This window comes from Archocentrus centrarchus, chromosome 13 (assembly GCF_007364275.1).
Source record: "Archocentrus centrarchus isolate MPI-CPG fArcCen1 chromosome 13, fArcCen1, whole genome shotgun sequence".
In the NCBI taxonomy this organism is placed as follows: Eukaryota; Metazoa; Chordata; class Actinopteri; order Cichliformes; family Cichlidae; genus Archocentrus; species Archocentrus centrarchus.
In genome coordinates this window covers 41268889-41289365 of record NC_044358.1, presented here as the reverse complement: position 1 = coordinate 41289365, position 20477 = coordinate 41268889, and the positions used below count along the sequence as shown (strand labels likewise).

At 40.5% G+C, this 20477-nt stretch overlaps 1 protein-coding gene across 3 annotated transcripts; it reads right to left on the bottom strand.

Moving 5' to 3' along the window:
• Positions 1–1133: 1133 nt before the first annotated feature.
• On the bottom strand, positions 1134–20101 carry psmd2 (proteasome 26S subunit ubiquitin receptor, non-ATPase 2). 3 transcript variants are annotated; one of them, XM_030744385.1, is made up of 21 exons: positions 19846–20101; positions 18349–18405; positions 18092–18256; positions 17423–17544; positions 15687–15911; positions 15386–15544; positions 11250–11394; positions 9694–9754; positions 8453–8599; positions 8225–8331; positions 7878–8005; positions 7683–7770; positions 7437–7599; positions 7205–7306; positions 6952–7103; positions 6756–6839; positions 6238–6406; positions 2651–2745; positions 2413–2539; positions 2178–2296; positions 1134–1871 (listed from the first exon to the last, which is right to left on the bottom strand). In XM_030744385.1, exons 1-21 carry the CDS (start codon positions 19972–19974, stop codon positions 1689–1691), a joined length of 2727 nt encoding a protein of 908 aa, XP_030600245.1. In that variant the 5' UTR covers positions 19975–20101; the 3' UTR covers positions 1134–1688. The 3 variants fall into 3 exon arrangements, with proteins under 3 accessions (XP_030600245.1, XP_030600246.1, XP_030600247.1); XM_030744386.1 differs by having other exon boundaries at positions 19852–20101; XM_030744387.1 differs by lacking the exons at positions 17423–17544; positions 18349–18405; positions 19846–20101 and having other exon boundaries at positions 18092–18250.
• Positions 20102–20477: the final 376 nt, after the last annotated feature.

The following is a 20477-nucleotide window of genomic DNA, read 5'->3' as shown; positions in this document are numbered from 1 at the left end:
GCAGCATAATTTACGCTTACCGGCGAAAAAAATAACACTGTGACACGACAGTCTATTTGTCACTTTTCTTATATGACATATTACACATATCACAATGCGTGTCCCCGCGTCACACGAGCAGGGGGACTCAACTTGGGTATCTATCGCAATGCTAGCTTGCTAGCCGGACAAGCTAAAGTGAAGAAAGAACACCCACGTCGCCTTAGCATGGAATGCTAGCGACAGCTAGCTAGCTAATCCCTAAAAACACAGCAGGAACACGAGTCAGCAGAAACCACTCAGCAAAGTCCCCACAGACAGCCACATCGCCACACTAAAACATGAAGGACAGATGTGAACGTCCCCCCAGAGTCTCCATATAAAAGAGACGTGACAGGTATCTGAGATATTACACGTTTAATAAAGAATTTAGCTGAGGACCGTGACGTTACCTTTCTCTCCTTGAGTCCGCGGAGCCGGACGGACGGAAAATCTTCCCGGAAGCCGGTAGCTAGTAATTCCGGCAAATTCCCATCACGTGAAACTTTCCCAGTACTCATGATCTGGACATAATGTTACAGTTTCAGTCAAAGGTTTTCTCTGCTCTGTTTGCGTGATTAACAGGTATTCGTTGGCTTTAAAATGAAAATCTAATTTTGTACTTCTAAAACAGACTTAAGTCCTCAGTGAAAATGATGTAAAGTTGGTTCAAACAATGAATTATTATGGCTATTTTTCATCATATAACAGTAAGAAATGCAATTAAATTAATAAATAATAAAGCCTCAATTTGCCTATCAAAGCAAAATAACCAAGATAGCCAGTGGAGTATATCCAGTATTTAAAATGTGACAAAAAAACTAGGCAACAGTTAAAAACAACAAAACTTGCTAGATTAACTTAAGTATCATGAGATGGAGCAGCATGAAAATACAATATGCAGAAGTCAAAAGAAACTTAAAATACATTAAAGCTGAAACAAGCAATTCAGGTGTCAACTGTAATCTATGAAAACTATAAACTTGAGTTCCACATGGCTTCTCGGTGGAGGAATAACAGGCCGGGATGACAGTCATGTTACCTGCTTGAAAGAGGTTTAGCAAGAGAAATGGCATAATTTGCTTCTTAATTAAAAAAAAAAAAAAAACAGCCAGGGCATTTCCACAAACTGGTCTGTTTTTATTACTGATTCAACCTTTTACAGTACTGTAACAAAAACCAAGAAAAACAAGATGTAGAATACACACTTTTAAATGCTCTTATTGCAAATGAATTTAATAGTGGAGGGGGGTATACATTTGAAGCAATGGTGAGGATTTTGCAGTTATTCATTTACTAACGTTGGAAACATATACAGAATATTGGTGAAGAGGTCCCAATTTATAAACTGGTCTCAGGTCAGTCAAACAGCTGGTTCAGTACATATGTGAGAGATGGATCAAAATTAGAGCAACGAGGAAACCATCGTTATGTAGACAGGATGAGATCCCAGCATGCCCTCCCTGTGTCATACCAGTCCAATTAACCAGACCTTATCCATCCATTTTTAATGACTGCTGGAGCTGGGCTGCAGATGACAGATGAAGAAAGACAGGCCTGTCTAGCCCTTTCCCAGCCATGTAATAAACAACTAATTGGAACAACTGCCAGAGAGCCATGGAGGGCTACCCTCAGAAACACAAGAAAAGGCCAGTGAGGACGGGTGCAGTCTAGGTTTCATAGTTGGGGTTCTTGCGGAGGATAACAAAGCCCTCCAGGATGGGGGTGACGGGGAGGTACTCCTCTGTGGCCAGCTCTGCCCTTTCTCCATGAGCCAGCAACACTGGCGTGGTGTGAGTCTGGAAACCTGTGATGGCCTTAGGTTTACCTGCCTGGCCCACGACATCCACAGCCTGTGGACAAGTCAGAGAAACCTGTGTTAAACATATCATATCCTTTTTTTTCCCCTGTAAAATTACACACATTATCCATCACACTTCCATTCTCAAACATTTTCTCTCTCTGAAAAAGTCAACAGCTGTTAAATTTGTTCTTGCATGCAACCTGTTCAGGAGGGAATTAATTACATGTTTAAATAATCTCCTCCTTCTCTGAACAGAGTTTGAAACTATTTGTGGCACTTTGTGTGTTCTTTGTTTTGTTCTGTTTTGATTTTTTTTTTTTTTTATATGTCTCAAGTAAGTTATGACAGCCTTTACCTGTCCAACTCTAACAGAAACAGGCAGCGGCCGGAGCTCCTCATCGAACGTGACCAACATACGTGGCTGCATGGCTGCTACCAGGCCATATAGAATGTAGTGAGATTTCCCCAGGATTACTGTAACACACAATGGACACCATGGGATGTTAGCACAGGAGACTGAGTTTAACAAAACTTTAAAATTACAGAATAATACTGGATAAATGCACCTGAGTGAGAGAAAATTAACTCACTGTTCTTGACGTCGAGGAAGGAGACAAGCACGGTGAGCAGTCCTGCCACGGCAACCTGACTCATCAGCTGCCTGTCGCTATGGTAGGGACAGAGTGTGAGTGTGCCTTTGCCCAGGTGAGTCAGACCCTGTTGAGGCAAACACAGCAAAAAGTTGATAATTACTCCAACACACACGCACACACTTCTCCAAAAGTTCAGTTGTGTCTTGTACAGGGTGTCTTTTGTTCTGCCACCCACCTGAGCCAGTCGGACCATGAAGAGATTATTGGGATCTTTGGCGTGATATTGTGCCAGCTGCCGCAGCATGGCTGCCAGGCGGGCATTATTTGTGCCTGAGGAAATGGAAAAAAATCAAGGGTCGGTTAAATTTGTAAAGGACATTGACACTAGTGGCTCTCAGAGGAGGAGGCACTGTGCTCCACTGAAAATCCCAACTGAGCATCATGCACCTTTAAGTGTGTTTAAGTGCCATTTTAAGTGAGAAACTTCAGACCAGTTAAGTTTTTAGACAGCTGACACACTAGCATCACTTATTCACTTAGCCTGGTTCTGCAGTACTTTGATCTAGACACAATAGGGATATCGTTCCATGATTAATGAAAATGTAAAATAAATGTAGACGTCAGGATAACATTACAGACCCATTTCAGAATAGAAGACCCTTCAGCAGACATCTGATTACTTTCTGCAAAACTATTCTGCCATAACTTGGAGGCCTTGCCCTAAACTTTTATCCAAACACTTTTAGTCACCTCTGGGTTAGTAAAGATATAATACATATTACAGCAAAAATGTGTTTTCCATATTAACAACACTCATCAAATCAACAACAATTTTAAGAGATTGATATTCTGTGATTAACTTTGACATTTCTACAAAAGTACTTTTTGATAAACATCCTAAAACAGACAAAAAATCTCCATGGTAAAAAAATTAAAGAAAGTACATACTGCACACTTGTACAAGGGTGCATACTACATCCATGTCTTCCTATTCATATAGTCTATAACAATAAGCTTGATATAATGTATACTTACAAGGTATTCACATATTATCCTCATGTGTGTACAGGAATATTACTACATAATGTACCCATACTACAGAATTTGCTGATATCAATGCATTATGTATAACATCACTATAATCATAAGGCAACCATGTTGTTTACATTTGAGTCATATTGCTGAGCAGTACGTATGGCTTTAATATTGCTTAATGATGAGTCATAGCCTGTACTACTTATGGCCCTGAGTCATCCCTGACCAACATGTTACACAATGCTCAGCCAATCAGAAGCTGGAATCACAAGCTAATCAATAAGGCTGCAGCCTAGAACTGATGCTACGATAAACAGACTGGCTCTCTACAGAAATTTGGGATTCTCCACTTTCTCACCATCTAGCTACCTACTGTGACCTACATCAGTTGCTAGGTATGGGGAATACCCACTTTCTCCAACTCAGTCAATAACAGTCAAATAGGCATAGCCAATCACACAGCACAATATAATCACATGATTAGGCTAAGCCAATCAGGCATGAGAAAGAGGCTGCATATCACTGGCATGTATTTTCATAGTATCAGCAACCTGAAATCATCCATTTTGTTTACTCTCCACTTCAGATAAAACACACACAAAGCGTACAAAGGGTACTAAACATCCGGGAATATGAATATTGTGTTGCACATCTTTGACGAGTAAAAAACATGCAAAATTTCATGACTCAACTCCTTGTGGTTTTGTAGTTCATACACCAGAAGGTAAAACCTCATGGACTGACAGTATGACAACAATACACTCCCTCTTTATTTTGTACAGGACAATAAAAATTAACCATTCTGTGCAGTCTGACATCTTTAACTGCTAAATCATCACTTGCTCAAGGTACACATTTTAGCTAGATTTAAAATACGAGCTGGTTATGAAGAACATTTGAAACAACTGTGAAACAATATCTTAATTCAACTGTGCTCAATATTAACAGCTTTCTGAATTTTATTAATTTTAGACCTGTTTATTAATATATTTACCATTTAACTGACTATTGTAAATGAGTTTATGGCGTCAGATGCTAGTTTCTAGTATTATTTAATGCAAAAAGAAGCATTTTGTAAATTGAGGTCCCATTTAGAATAAAATGGACAGCAAAGCAGGTTATGCTTCAGGAGTGGCTACCTTGTGATTGACAAGGCACTACACTATGCAGTTAAAATGCTCAAGCTGTGAACGTAAACTGGGAATTCATAGTACCTACATTAATTATATTTTATATACAGACTTTGATAGTGATACTACTAATGGTTTATTCATTTGTAATTGTTGAAAAGTGGCTACTTGCCCCAAAGCCATTGAGGGGATACCTAAAGGTATACAGTAATGTGCAAACATCTTGAGCCAACACTCATTTCTGTATATTTTGCTAGGAAAATGGGAAAGCAATTTATTGAAATATGTGAAAACATGAATGGAAATACAGACTCTACAATTCTAACACACTTGAAAGTCAATATTTGGCATGACTACTTTTATTCGTCAACATAGCCCAAACTCTTAGGCAGCTTTCTGTAATTTCTTTAAGTAGTCTTGAGAAATATTTCTCCAGGCTTTGCTTTTGGCTGTCTTTTGTTCCATTTTCTGTCAAGGTGACCCCACAATGCTTCATTAATGTTGAGGCTCGGGCACTGGGAAGACCAGTCCATGACTGATAGTGTTCCATTGTGTGTTTTTCTATCCAGGTATGCTTTTAATGCACTGGCAGTGTGTTTGGGATCATTGTGATGCTAAAAAAATTAAGCTGTTGCCAAATACTCTTTCCAAATGGTACTGCATGGTGGATCAAAACCTGATGACACTTTCTTGCATCCATAATTCATCAGTTTTGACAAGATGTCCAACACCACTGGCTGAAATTTAGCCCCAACGCATGACAGAGACTCCACCGAGTTTTAAAGATGGCTGTAGACACTCATTGTTGTAGCTCTCTTGACCTCCTCCATACATACTGATAACAATTTTAATCACATATTTCAAATTTGAATTCATCACCCCATAAGATCTGTAGCCATGGATTTTCTGTCCAGTTATTGTGTAATTTGGCATACTTCAGCCTTTTCTCCCCATATCCCTTCCTTAAGAATGACTTCATTTCTGATGAGGTAGTAGATGGATCCACTGAAAGGCCAGATGTCAGGTCTTTGCTGTTTTTTTTTGCCATTTTCCTAAAGACATGACTTTCAGATAATGTTCACCTGCTGTAGGCAGTTTTGTAGGCCTGCCACTTTTTTTTTGTCCTCCACTTGTCCACTTTACTCAAATTATTTAAGGACTGCATGCCTTGCTGAGATATGCCAAGTTGTAGACTAACAGCTCTTTGAGAATCAACCTGTTGGTGCAAAAATGCAATTTTATGCCTGTCACCCTGTTATCTTTGGTATTTTTTCATAGATTCAACTAAAGAAATGGGAACACGTGTTTTTGCCAGAGGCTGCTAGTAACAAAGTGCCTAAAGATACAATTTAAAATTGTCTGTTTGCTAAGTTGTCTCTTATGTTTAGAGACAAAACTGGTTCATCACTTAAGTGCCTTTTTATGCTTGAATATTCATAGGTCAGTGTTAAGCGGCTTAACAAACAAACCAAAAAAATAAATAAATAACATTCCTCTGAAAATGGTCAGGTAAAAGGACCACTTTAAAAAAATTGCAAGAAAGCTGGCTGCTTGGAAGTAAAACATCAAGAAATGAGAGGTGGCTCAAGACTTTTACAGTGCTGTATAATGGCAGCCACTGTTAGTTTTCATTATTTCATATAGTTCCCAAACTTACCACTGCCCACCATGCCCATGGCAAAGATGGAGTTGTGAGAGACCTCAGGGTCAGCATCATGGGAAAACTTGCTGAGCGTATCCAAGATATTCAGACGAGGGTTAGAAACAGAAATGAGAGCCAGGGCCAGGGGCACCGCTCGCCTCAGGGTGGGCTCGCCATAACGCAGCTGATAAAATGCAAAGAGAGAAAATGACAGCATAAATCAGGAATACAGAGAGAAACACAAATGTGTTCTTAATTATTTTAATTGCCTACTTAGGCTGTCGCACCCAAGTATGCATATCTGACATATGACAAAAAGGAACTCTTTATGAATAAGGGCAACAATCAGGATAAAAGGAGGAGTGATGTAATATGAGTTGAAAGAATAACAAAGGGGACAGATGGTGAAGTCTAATCAGTACTGATTTCATTTTTATCAAGAAAGGAAATTAAGAGGTGGTGACATGGAACAACGATAGAACATTTAGCAGTGAAGCTGAATACATTCACTGCCTGTGAGTGCTGTAACTGACCAGGTGTCCAAATGTTCGCAGCGCCATCTCCGAGCCAATCTCCTCCCCCATGGCAATCAAGGCAATACCAAGAACAGCCACACCCTGGGAGAGTAAACAAAACGGTCGAGGCTCTTTTCTTTTTCCCAACAGGAAAACAGCTAAATAAATAAAAATAACTGATGTATGATGATAATAATTGTAAGTCTGCCCTTACTTGGTGGGAGCCCATGTCAGCAGCAGTCTCCTTCTTGTCTTTGTCCTTCTTGTCCTTTTTATCCTTGTCTTCCTCTTTTTCCTTCTCCTTGGCTTCGTAATGCTCGCTGCAGATGTGGAGAAGCTGTTGCACCTTTAGCACATTACCAGAACCTGTACAGGAGAGGAGGAAGAAATTAAGAATAAATTATATCTGTGAATTGCCACTATAACACAGTTTGTAGGCCTGTGTATGATAACTCTAAAAGACTAACCTGCATATGCACAGATATCCACTAGCGTGTTGGCAAAGCTGCGGAAAGGTTCAGGGACAACCTGCAGAGCTGCCAGTGTCGTCTCAATTGCCTCTCCTTTCCCTAAAGGCAGTGAAATGACAGTAGTTAGAGCAGCTTATCAGGAGGAAATCTTCAAGATTTTAATTTGCACAAAATGATTCAGAAGAAGTTCTCAAACTTTGAGAAAATGTCCTCATCCATCTATGCCTACCCAGGTGGTTGAGCCCTAAACCCAGAGGCAGCCAGCGAGCATATGTGTCCTTCAGCTCTTGTTCGTTCTTCTCCATGATGGTCTGGACGATGGTGGAGGTCACGTCACCGTTACAAGTCCCTACTGCGATCATACCGCATGCCAGCGCTGTCACACCAACCACCTTGAAAATTAAAACATACCTAAATGAAACTAGTCTGATCCTCAGAGAGGGAAGGGAGCTTAATAGAAAATGTGAACCCATACCTCCATGCTGGATTTAGAGTCCCCCATGACAGGGAGGAGGAGAGAAAGGACATCTTCTCTGTTGGAGCCAGCATAGGCAAGACCCAGTCTGAAAACAAGACGACAGGGAGCAGGACATACTGTGATTACATCATTTTCAAAGAATTTAAGACAAGATACCACTTTATTAATAATTCCTACAAACATTCTCCTCACCCAAAGATGGCTCCTATCCTCATGATGTTGCTGTTGTGGAGGACGTAGTCAGAGAGCAGCGCAAGAGCTGGGTCACACTCATTCCTCACACCTGAGTTTACAATGCCACAGGCCAGGAGGGCACCAGACTGCACAGGAAAGGATGATGCAGGAAGAAAGAAAGGTGATACCCTTAGGGCTTCATTTTTTCCCCCTCTCCTATCTTGCAATAAGCCCAAGCATCACTTATGTTCATTGACTTTTGAGTTAAACTCACAAGTCAATGAAGAATGTGCTGCCATATATTGATCTGGATATAAGGAAAAGTATGCCGAGTCCCCTTTAACACATCCAAACTAACTGTATACCTTGATGTAGTCTTCAGAAGAATAGAGGTATTTGTCGATCTGTGTCAGACCACCATCCACATCCCACAGCAGGATCATACCCAAGGAGGCTGCAGCACTCAACATGCCTGAGGACACAATCATTTTTGTAATTAAAAAAAGCAGTAAATAATATGCACTGAAGACTGCACGATAAACAACAGACCTGTTGGCCCTTCATTTTTATATGCTGTGTGTGTTTTCTCGTACCGTGGTCCTTGTTCTTGTACAGCCACTTGTTGCCATCATCTGTGAGGAGTTTATCTTGTCCAAAGGCTGCGTTGACAAAGCCATTCACAAATGAAGAGGCCAAGTTCATCCGGGCGGAGTCCACTTGGGAGCCACTGCCTCCAAACCCTGTCATATACAGAACAAAGGTGATGCAGTATGGGTAAATTTAGTTCAACTTAGCAGTAAATCACAAAACACAGTACCTATCAAACTCTTACTTTGTCTTTAATTACATAAATCTGAATTGATTTAGAGTGCTTTCTTTAAAGGAACTAAACTCTAGCCTGTTAAAGGGGAGGGAGGGAGGGAGGGAGGGGTGGAGGGAGAGAGAGAGAGAGAGAGAGAGAGAGCGAGAGAGGCATTTTAAAAGACGACGACTCTTCTTTCTGGTCCACTTCACCTCTGATGGGAATTCACACTATAGAGCTCTCAGGCCTTTAGCACTTTTAGATGAAGTATGATTAAACAATCATGGTATCAGTTGGATACAAAATACTACTATGTTCCGAGCAAGATGGAAGAAACAATAATTAATTCACTGTCCATCCATCCATTTTTTTAACTGCTTATTCAATTAAGAGTTGCACAGGGTGGAGGGTGGGGTGTATCCAAGTAGTCATAGGGTGAAAGGCAGGGTACACACTGAACAGGCTGACAGTCGATTAATCATCTATCTCTTCATCCAGATGGGAAGAGGTGGCACTAAAACCTAATCTTGCCTTGGACACCAAAAAGGCTAGAGCTGGCTCTGCTGGTGTACCATCATCACTCTGCTAGTACAGACCCTTCCACTTAAATTCTGACAAGTTTGTCATAAAAGGGTCAGATATTTTAGAGTCACTGCCCCCCCCCCCCTTATCTGTTGCAGAGTTTTTTGCTTTTTTTAACCCACTTTCTTCTTTTGACAGTGCACTGCCAGGCAGTCCTAACAATGCCCCTCGCTTTACTGCTTCTTTTGGTATATATCTAGAGAAATGCATTACTCTCATCAGCAGACCAGATTACCCCTAATCCAGCAGTTTCTTATATCATTGCCAACAGCCACTGCTCCATCTGCTTGTTTTCTCCAATGGTAATAGGTGAAACCAATCTGCAGCAATATGTACTCGCAATATAGAGGTTAAAGCAAACCAAATTGAGACCACTCAGTAAAGTGACACATATACTCATAAAATGAGTATGTGTCATCAAATTAATATACCACATAATGGAAAACTCACTGTTGTTTTCCAGGTGTGTTTTGTAGATGTCATCTGGTACTTTGGGTTCCATGATATCCAACTGGGGAAGACAAGACAAGTTTGTTATTTAAAAAAAGTGAAAAGGACTGAGTCATAGGAGAATAAAGCTGAGCTTAGGCTATAATCCTCCATCTCCCTTTATGAATCATACACTTAAAGTGTCAGTAATGAGAGCCATTTCAGGCTTTTCATTCAGTGCTATCACTGTCCATTTGTCACCTACTCAAGAGGTAATTTATTCTGCCCCTTTTCCTCTGCATAAAATTTTGTCTTTATATGACTCCACAGTTCATCTCAATCAAATGCTCAGCTGCAACCTTTCTACATAAATCCAACATCTTTGGTTTCCTCCTACCTGTATAAATAATTCCACATAGCATAGATACACAGTACTGGGGGGAAAAAAAACAAAAAAACATTGGGCGTTTGTGGATACCTGAATTTAGATATCAAAATCTGGGTACAAAAAGTTAGATCTTATTGACCATATTTTATATATATTAAAGGAAATTACTTTTCCTCAGAGTTGTTATTACTAACTGGAGGGTGGTGCAATGCAGAGGACAAGATGTTACATGATAGGCTAGATTTGAATAGACTGTCAGTGGGTTCATCTGTATATGATGTGACAACTGAGCAACCAAAACAGTTACTGCTTGAACCGTCATTGTTCTAACCAGAAATAAATGTCAGTATGGCGTACATAGCACGTGGGGGTTGGGGGGAGTTGGGGTTGGGGGAGCACAGTGCGTCATGAACAGGAGAATCTTGAGTCCTGTTAGATCTGGCACAAAACTAACAGCATTTCATAAAAAGATCATCAGAGCCTATTCCAGCTGTCAAAGGGCGAGAGGTAGGGTTCACCCTGTATGGGTCGCCAGCCTGTTGCAGGGCTAACACAGAGACAACCATTCACACCTAATGGGCAATTTAGAATCACCAATTAACCTAACCCCCACTAACTGCATATCTTTGGACTGTGGGAGGAAACCGGAGTACCTGAAGAAAACCCATGCAGACACGGGGAGAACAGGTCCCGGCCAAGGTGGAGTTGAACCCAGGCCTTCTTGCTGTGAGGCAACGATCCTAACCACCGCTTTTATGTATAGTCCACAAATTTTCAATAGGGTTGAGGTCAGGGCTTTGGGAAGGCCATTTCAGGAGCTTAATGTTAGCCTACTTTATCATTCCCAGACCAGTTCTGATGTGTGTTTGGGATCACTGCCCTGTTGGGACATCCAATTGTGTCCAGGTTTCTGCCATCTAGATGCTGATTTTAGGTAAAGTTGACGAATTTTGAGGTAGCCGTCGTCCTTCATTATTAAATCCACTTTGTGGAATGCAGCAAAACAGCCCAATAGCATGATGCTACCACCACCACACTTGACAGCTGGTACAGTGTTCTTAGGTTTGCAGCTTTTAAAGCTCGACATCTATCTCGTCATATATTGCTTCAAGACCAAATAAGTCTCAAACCAACAAAGTCCACATTTACCATGACTTAAAATGCACTGCTTCGTAACCTCCTCTCCTACCTCTCTAGCCAGTGCCAAGAAGTTGCTGTTGAGCTGCACATTTGACATGATCTCTGTCAAATCTTCGTAGTCCTCTACATCCTCATTAAGCTCCAGGAACATGCCATGACGACCCAGCATGAATGCCATCTGCTTCTGGATGACTCTGCAAATAACAAAAATACAAGGAGTTTACACTAAGAGCTGTATTATTTAAAAAAACAAACAAAAAAACAAACAAAAAAAACAGAGGAATTACCAAAATCACTTAGATATACCTTATTAGTTTAGTAAAAAAATATATACATTCAGATGCAGCGGCTTTGATCTCCTCTGAACAGTGCTTTTTTTCCATTTTCTTTGTCTACTTTTATCTTGCAAACCCTGTATACCATCAAGAGAAATTACTAAAGATCGGCACTATAAACTTTCAACAAGGAAATATCCCAAAGGAGATCCTGTGTGAGATGGAGCTCCATGGGGCTCCATACCACGGGGGACCTGATGTTTCTAAACAAGAGAAACGGAGTTTCTGGGTTCATCCAACTCCCCTGAGAAAGCAGCAGCAGCAGGGAGAGTTTCATGGTTTGATCCTAGAGTTGAACCTGCATCACGGCAACTTTTGCACATATTTCAGGATATCAGTGGGCAGTTTGAGCTCTTGTTGGCAGAGTTGAGATCACATGCGAGTTGGCAGAGAATAATTTCAGAGAGCCGACTGGCCCGGAGCAGCATGCAGCTGTGTCTGACATAAAAATTGTACAATTTTATTGTTCCCACATCACTGTATATTCGGTGTATCGGTGCACGTTTTGAGCTATGAGCTCAGATGTTGCTAAATGCAGCGCTCTGATTGGTCAGATCTGTTTGTTAACTTGTGAAAGTCAGAAAAATCAAACTAGATTCGAAAAAATAAATGCCGCAAATTTGTGGTATGAAATGACGCAGTCGGGGTGAACAGCTGCATTAAGAACAGACAAGTCAGAAAAATATTTTTAACACATGAAACATTCGCACGAAGTTTACACACCCTGTGTGTAAAAGCCTTTTGAGTACATTATTGCTGAGGCTGTGTACAGTCGTCCCTCATTATATCGCGGTTCACTTATTGAGGCTCCACTGTATCACGGATTTAAAATAAATAAATAAATAAATAAATTACTAATTCTGTTCCGCGACGGTTTCACTATATTGCGGGATTTCGCGGTATATAGGTATTTCTGAAGCACATAACTATGTTCATCACTCAGACGAAGAGATCAGTTACGTCTACGCCAATAGTGGAAATAGACATTACGGCCGAGTACGTCGCCATCAGTACTGCTCAGCTACATAATTCATCATCTTCATCATTCAAGTTGTAGTAAGAGAGTTGGAAAGGTTTATATGAGTGTGGGAAGGGTTCATAAAGCCTTAAAATATATATAGATAATAAAATAAATATAACGCCGCTACTTCGTGGATTTTCACCTATTGCGGGGGGGGGGGGGGCCTCTGGAATGTAACCCCCGCGATAAGTGAGGGATCACTGTACATTCCACCAAGTACCAATACAGCACTAGGCAGCCAGCTAGCAACTACAAATTACTGTCTGTTCACTCTGACGCAATTTTTATCGTAGCAAAGAACTTTAGTAACATTTCTAACATTAGCTTGAGCCTCAAAGAGAGAATTTTATATTGCTATAGTCTGTTGGCCCAGAGTCTGAGGTACCAAAAGGTACCTCATTATCAATAGAATCCTAAAGATACAGATTCTGTTTGCCTCCTGCAACAGTATGTTACTGAGTTCAGCAACTGCTTTAGTATCTGGCAGTATTATAACTAAGTGTTCCAACAGGAGAAACAGAATCTTTCGCAAGACTCCTCTGATTGTCAGCTTTTTCACTCAGTGATTCTCCACCTTCTTTTACAAGATGAATTTACTCTAAAACAGCAGAGATGACTGTGTGTGTGTGGTATTCAGTATAAAACTTTGTGTAAGGCTTGGATGAGGTGTGGGAGCTACAAATGTTCAAACAAAATTGTGGGGGGAATCAACACACTCAAGTCTACAACATTAGTGGTGTTTTTTTTGTTTGTTTGTTTGTTTGTTTTTTAATTATTATTATTATTATTATTGTTCAGCAGAATCTTTATGGAGTTTTTATGGAGGACTTTAAATCAAGCAAATCTAAACAGTCCTTACTAATTGGATGACCAGAGATGTCAAGCTGCTGTTGAAAGAACATAAAGCCTTTAGGTTAGATAATGCAAAACTTTATGGTGCTGCCAGGTCCAACCTGAGGAGCCCCATCAAGGATGCAAAGGCAACCTACAGGCTGAAGATTGAAAGCCATTTCAGGAAGTAGAATCCCTGGCGTGTATGGGAGAACACCCATCACCTCATAAAGGCTGCAGAGATTCAAACAAAACCAACAGTGACTCACTGAGGAGCTCAACCCCTTGTGAAGGAGGGAGAGACCAGCAAAGCACCATCCACAAGCACTAACAGCATGGTATTTGCTGTTAGTAAAGATGTGATGAGAGTGCTGCACAGTGTCAGCCCTGGGAAAGCTGTAGGTTCAAACAAAATCCCAGGGAGGGCACTCAGAGGCTGTGCAAATGAGCTGGCAGAGGTGTGCAGCAAAATCTTTAACCTCTCACTGCTACAGTGCACTGTCCCCAAATGTCTTTTCCACCATTGTGCCTCTACTCACAAAAAAGACAACTAGCAGCCTTAACAACTTCAGACCTGTGGCTCTCATCCCCACTGTGATAAAGTGTTTTGAAAGGCTGGTCTTAAGACACATTAAATCTTTACCCCCTGACGACTTTTTTTTTTCTTCTTTTTTTCAAAAAGCGACTAGCAACAACTTTTTCCGGTGACATGGGCAACTTTTGGAAACCTGAAATCCTCCGCTGTCACGATATTTTGTGTACATACAGCCTTTGTACTGCGTCCATTCATATGCTTTGGCAGCGCCCGGACCCCCAAGAGTCCCTGGCTGCAGGCAAGAGGGTTCATGATGCAGCCGGCGGATACGTAGACGCCGCCCGTTGCTGCGGTACATCAGCGCATGTGTCTATGGATTTACTGAGCTGCCTAGAAACCTGCTGACTGAAGGATGGAAGTCTGTTTACATGCTTTGTTATTTGCACAGAGTACTAGATGTACAGGAGTACCGGTACACACAGGAGGAAGCACTTTGGTGAAGCAGACTTCACCAGACTGGCTTTTTAAAGAACAAGTCAGCCTTTTGCTATTTTTGCTCTGTATCTTTTCTGTTTGCATTTTAATAGCACAGCTGTGAGTCTTTTGTTATGGAGGAAAAAAGGATTAATTTATTTGAGGAGCATTATTATTTAAATATGCCAATAGTTTATTTTTGAGCAATTTCTCATGTACATCTACACTTGAATGTTAATAAAAGTGCCCGTGTGACATTTGGGACACGTAGCTTTGACTCAGTAGTGCCTTTTTGTTTATACCTTTTGGGAAGAAAAAATATCGAGATATATATCGTATATCACCATTCAGCTAATGTCGAGATATTCTTTTTGGTCCATATCGCCCAGCCCTACATGCACCCTAAACACAGCCTCTCAGGTGAAGAATGCACAGAAGCAGCTCTACTTCTCAAGAACACTGTGGAAAGCCAACCAGTCCAAAGCTCTTCAGAGTCATCAAATCAGTACAGAGGCCCACCAACACACAGTTACCATCACTTGAACAGGTCTACAGAACCTGGTGATCACAGTAAGTAGCAAACATCCTCAAGGACTCTTTTCATCCTGACCACCACCTTTTCATTCTGCTGCCCTCTGGAAGGTACTACAGATCAATAAGGGCCTGCAGCTCCAGACTACAGAAAGGCTTTTATCCAAACACCAAAGTATTGAATTCTATCACATAACATTGTGCATTGCCACCACTCTGAACACCCTGTGCAATATTACTAAAGATTGTGAAATGCATGTGTGTATTTCCTTTTTGCTCCAAGTTCTCATATTTTTTGTCTTATTTGTATGAACCACTCAGAGAGATGCTGCAAATTTCATTGCACACCTGTACAATGACAAAGAAAGGCTTTCTATTCTGTCCAACAATGTCTAAGTTCTGCACCTGTGAGAATCAACATGTTAATTCGTGTACGAACAAAACTGTAAAGCTCTTACATGTCTTTGCAGGATGTGAAGATGTTTTCCACAAGCTCCACATCATTGAGCATGAGGGCCAGGCGCAGGGCTTCTGGATAACGATTGAACTTCCTAAAGATGTTCAAGGCACATCTCAGCAGCGCCGAGTTCTCTGGCTCAGGAACGTAACTCACACAGCTGAAGAAGTGAAACACAAAGTTAAGAGATGCTCACATTTCAGTGACAAATCACAAAATCACATTGAGACTATACAACTAAACCAATGCTAAGCTAAACAAGGTTTGTGTGTTGTCAGTAAAGTGTAAAAATTCGAACACACCTGGTGAGGTACAGGCAGACTTTGGCGTATGCATTTTCATCAATATAGTCCTCTAGCATGTCCAGCCTCTCAATCTCCATCAGCAGGTCACACGCCTCATGCTCGGCATTGTGGGCCATGTTGTAGGGCACGATCTCCTTCACCAGTTTCAACAGTGTTTCCTGCTGGGTCTTATCATTCTCCTCTACCTCCTGCCACTCTTTAGCCACCTCACCTGCAAGGTGCCTGGAAGAAACAGACAGAGGTATTTGTCACCAAAGAATGAAGCAAAAAGAAGATTAAAAAAAATATATCTTGTGTTTATTCAAACAAAACAAAACCCCATAATTTGCCAAGCTTTTGCCATGTATTTCTATCTACAGAGTGATCTTTATCCCACACTTAGTTTAACTCTAACAATTATAAATTCTCTCTTTTCTCGTTTACAGTGATGATGCTGAGTAGGGCTGAAATAATTACTGGTTTCCACAGTTAAAAGAAGACAGACTTGTGTGCAATATCCTTTAAACAACAAACTTTACTGAAGCAGCTGTAATACCAAAAAACATATTTCTGGTGCAGACGCCAAAAAAATGTGACTGATGCTAAAATAGAACATTTTCAATTGGTAGATAAGGGAAAGTGAGACAGGAAAAAAGTGGAGTCACGGGGCTGCTGCTAACTTTACTGTTAAAAAAGTTTCAATGCTCAACGGTGCAAGCATGTTAGTGTATGAAAGATATGTAGAGCTGCAGCTGCTCATCTCTGGCTGACACACAGTGGACAGCAATGAGGCTGAAGAAAACCAAAGCATTCCCCACTCTCAATGTAAGAAAACCAAACCTTAGTGGATGGAAAACCCATTAGAGTCCTTTATTAATTCACCTCAACATGTCTGAACATGTACATCTTTCTACCTAATCCACCTCCCAATGTTACACTTGTTAGGCTGATACGAGCTTTAAGAAGTGATTTAAAAGAAGTCACTGATTTTGCAATCCTGATCTCTTTAGCTAGATCATTCCAAAGCCGGGCCCTGATGGAAAATCACGATCACTTTTTGATTTAAATCTCAACTTTGGAAAGGCCAAAAGGAGCCCCCTCCCAGGATCTAAGGCTGTAAGCAAACTCATAAGGGGTTAATATTTCTAACATTAGCTTGAGTCTCAAAGAGAGAATTTTATATTGCTTATAGCCTGTTGGCCCCAGAGTCTGAGGTACCAAAAGGTATCTCATCAATAGAACCCTAAAGATACAGATTCTGTTTGCCTCCTGCACACAATATCATGTTACTGTGTTCAGCTACCCAAACAAAATATTTGGCTGATTTAATATCTGGAAGTATTTAAATCCCCATCGTGGAATAATTAAAGTTTTATCTTCAAGTTTTTATCTTATATTATAACTAAGTGTTCCAACAGGAGAAACACTGTAGAATCTCTCACAAGACTCCTTTGATTGTCAGCTTTTTTCACTCAGTGCATCTCCACCTTCTTTTACAAGATGCATTTAATCTAAAACAGCAGAGATGATGGATGGATGTGTGTGTGTGTGTGTGTGTGTGTGTAGTACTCAGTATAAAACTTTGTATAAGACTTGGATGAGGTGTGGGAACTACAAATGTTAAAACAAAATTGGGGAGGCGCATCAACACACTCAAGTCTAGATCACTAGTAGTTTTTCATTTTTGTTTTTTTTCCTCCCATTCAGCAGAAAATTTTATGGAGTTTTCAGGACTCCATGATGTCATGACCAACCTGACGTATTCATGACCCCAGGAGGCCAGCTCTTCCTGGGAGCCCAGCAGGCGGTACTTCAAACACTCCCTCTCACCACTCATGGTCATGGCGAGCACTGACACCACATCAGCACAGAAACGCTGCAATGACAAACACACATCTGACACTGAAACATTGTTTATAACCAATCCTAATGTTGATTGTTTATCAAATGCCATAAAATGTAATGTAATGTACTGGGATTTATATAGCAATTTTCTACCAACCACTCAAAGCACTTTTAACTACAAGTTCCATTTTAATCATACAGCCCTATATCTACCTCATATCTATGGCCAATTTAACCCTTCATACATGTCTTTGAACCCTGGGAGGAAGCCAAAGCACACAGAGGAAACTCATGCAGGCACACTGAGAAGATCTAAACTCCACACAAAGCCCCAGCTGAGGTTTGATTCTTGCTGACCACTCCACCACCACCCAAACACACAAGTCTTTAAAACCTATACTTGTGAGATATGTATGTGGCAGGACTGTCATACATATCACCTAAAATTCTTATTGGTCTCTTATCAAGCAGTTTATTGTCTTACTCTCTCATCAAATTTGTCTCATTTATATAAACAAACTTAAGAATGTGTCCACACTTGAATTTGTCAGTTTTCTAACTAATTCAAAAAGCCTTACCTTGTTCTCTCCAGGGGCCATGCCCTCATAGATTTCTTTCAGCTTGCCGTAGTGTGGGCGCAGGAATTTCAGGGGTTTAGGTACTGAGGTCATGGAGGTGGTTGAGGATCGGATCTGTCTGCGCAGCTCTTCTAGTGCTGGGCGATACAGTGCTGTGTTCTTCTCCTGGAAATGTCAAGAGAATGCATTTTTTGTTGTAAGAATTTGCCCTATATCTGTGACCACAAAGAAATTGTTAAAATTTTTTGAATACTCACACTCAGCCTTTCCACCATCATCTCCAAGTCCTCTTGTAATTGCTTGTCTTCTTCTGACTGAAATAGTGAGAAGACATTGTTTTGAATTCGTAACGGGGGGGGGGGGTGTCAAAGTGCTGTATAGTAAAGTCAGTGAAGTGTGAGAAGTTTGGTCTGGCTTGTACAGTATGCATCTATGATGTGAATAAGGTCACATCATTCTTTAGCTCTGGCCAAGGTTAAAGTTTTTGTGTAACAGATGCTGCCGAGGCTTTTTTCCTTCAAAACAGTCGAGATGAAGAAAAAAAAAAAAAAAAGATTGCTTATGAGCTGTCAGTTCTGTCAGATCAACACAATACATTTGCTAGCTAACTGACAACTACTGCCAGTCAGTCACAATTACACAAACTGCTGTTTTAAATAATTGCTATGAAACTAGTTACAGACCCCAACAAACATAATGAAAATGAGCCACAGATGGGAACTGATAACTGGTACCAAATTGTTCCATTCATGGTAATGTTTTTCCTAAAAACCTATTAATTCCCGACGACGACGATTGACGAGGTTTTCTTCCAGGTATGAATTAGAAAATAATCACACTAATAGTGGAGGTTTTGCACACCTAAGTCGAATACAACTGAAAACTGCTCAGGAAACAGACATTTCTTTCTGTTAAATTAAATCTTATAAATATTAATCTCCAACCATGGCGCAGGACCTTTTACCACCAGGCATCACTTAAATATAAACAGGAAAGTGGTTTTCTGCAATATAATAACCACCATATGTCCAATGAACCTGTCCAACATTGAATGCTTGCTGGTGCTTTTAAAATTACTGTAACGAGTGGATCATATTAATCTAATATTATGGCGTTATATGTATTTCTTTCCAACATTTTTAACTAAATTTAAACGTTTTCGTTAAACCAAAATAGTTTGTAATGCTATACAATGACATACTAACTAATTAGAAATAATAAAATAAAATAGAATAAGCAAGACAGCAGTACATGTCCATGGTTGCATTGGAATACACTGAGTAAAATGCAAAGTAAGTCGCACGAGTTCACAGTTGAGTTGTGTTATTGCAGAACAGATGTTATTTTGCCGCGTGCGTTTGTGTGTCTCTCCGTTAGCTGCTGTGTCATACAGCGCGTCTCCCAACGCTAAAGTTGACTAGCTGAACATGCTAGCAGAGATACACTAAAGCCAGCCAACACAGAGGACAGAACTAGCAAGCTAACGCTAGCAGACCGGTTGATGTAGGCTAGGCTAATATTAGCTAACAGAGGGTTATTAGCAGGATTTCAAAAGACCATAACATGCTAATCAGTCAGACTGGTAATATTTCATATGCGTAATAATTGCAGTCTGGTAAATTCAAGCTCATTAGGAGTGTATCTTGAATGTTACTAACTTTGGCCCTCTCGACCATGTTGTCAAAGCGACAGTGACTAAGGCAAATTAACACGTCTGGCTACGTTACATTTAAATGAATGAGCGAAAGGCGCACATTTACCAATTCTTGCTCCTCTTTCTTCTCTTTATCCTTCCCCGAGGTTTGCTGGCCCTTTTCCTTATCCTTATCTTTTTCATCAGTCTTTTCGGGCTGCTTGTTCTCTTTATTTTTTGCCTCCTCCATAGTTGCGGCTCTGTGAACTGACGGCTAGCAAACGGAACTGCTCAGTAGCCCGGAGCGCTGCTTCTTCGGTACAGAACATCGGTAGTTAGTTTTTTTGCTACCGCCTCTACTGGCAGAGGGCTGTTAGTGTGGTTTGTGAGTACTTCAGGTGTCATGCAAACGTAAAAAGGTAAGCCAAATCTCATGTCCAAAGACCCCACGTAAACTGCACTATTCCGCTATTTTTTTTTTTTTTTAGCTATAAGCATACTCCACCAAGACATGTAATTATTGACGCCCATTTCATAGTTTTACGATGCCCAAAACTTTAAAAGAAGTTGTGTCTTTTACACACAGTTCTGCGTATTATAGGTGAGAAAATACTCCGGGAAAAAGCAAAAAACAAATTTGATTTATATTAACAAATAAGGTTTTAAAATCAACAAGAAACTTCTAAAAACGCGTGAGCTGCATGCAATTTTAAATTAAATGCTGACATTTCCTATTTTTTGCGAGTGTTTTTA

Coding starts and splice junctions, on each gene's coding strand:
- psmd2 (XM_030744385.1), bottom strand. CDS start 19,974: ATGGAGGAGGCAAAAAATAAAGAGAACAAGCAGCCCGAAAAGACTGAT. Junction 15,545..15,686: donor GTCTGCCTGTACCTCACCAG/GTGTGTTCGAAT, acceptor TCACTTCTTCAG/CTGTGTGAGTTACGTTCCTG. Junction 2,746..6,237: donor CATGGGCATGGTGGGCAGTG/GTAAGTTTGGGA, acceptor CCATTTCCTCAG/GCACAAATAATGCCCGCCTG.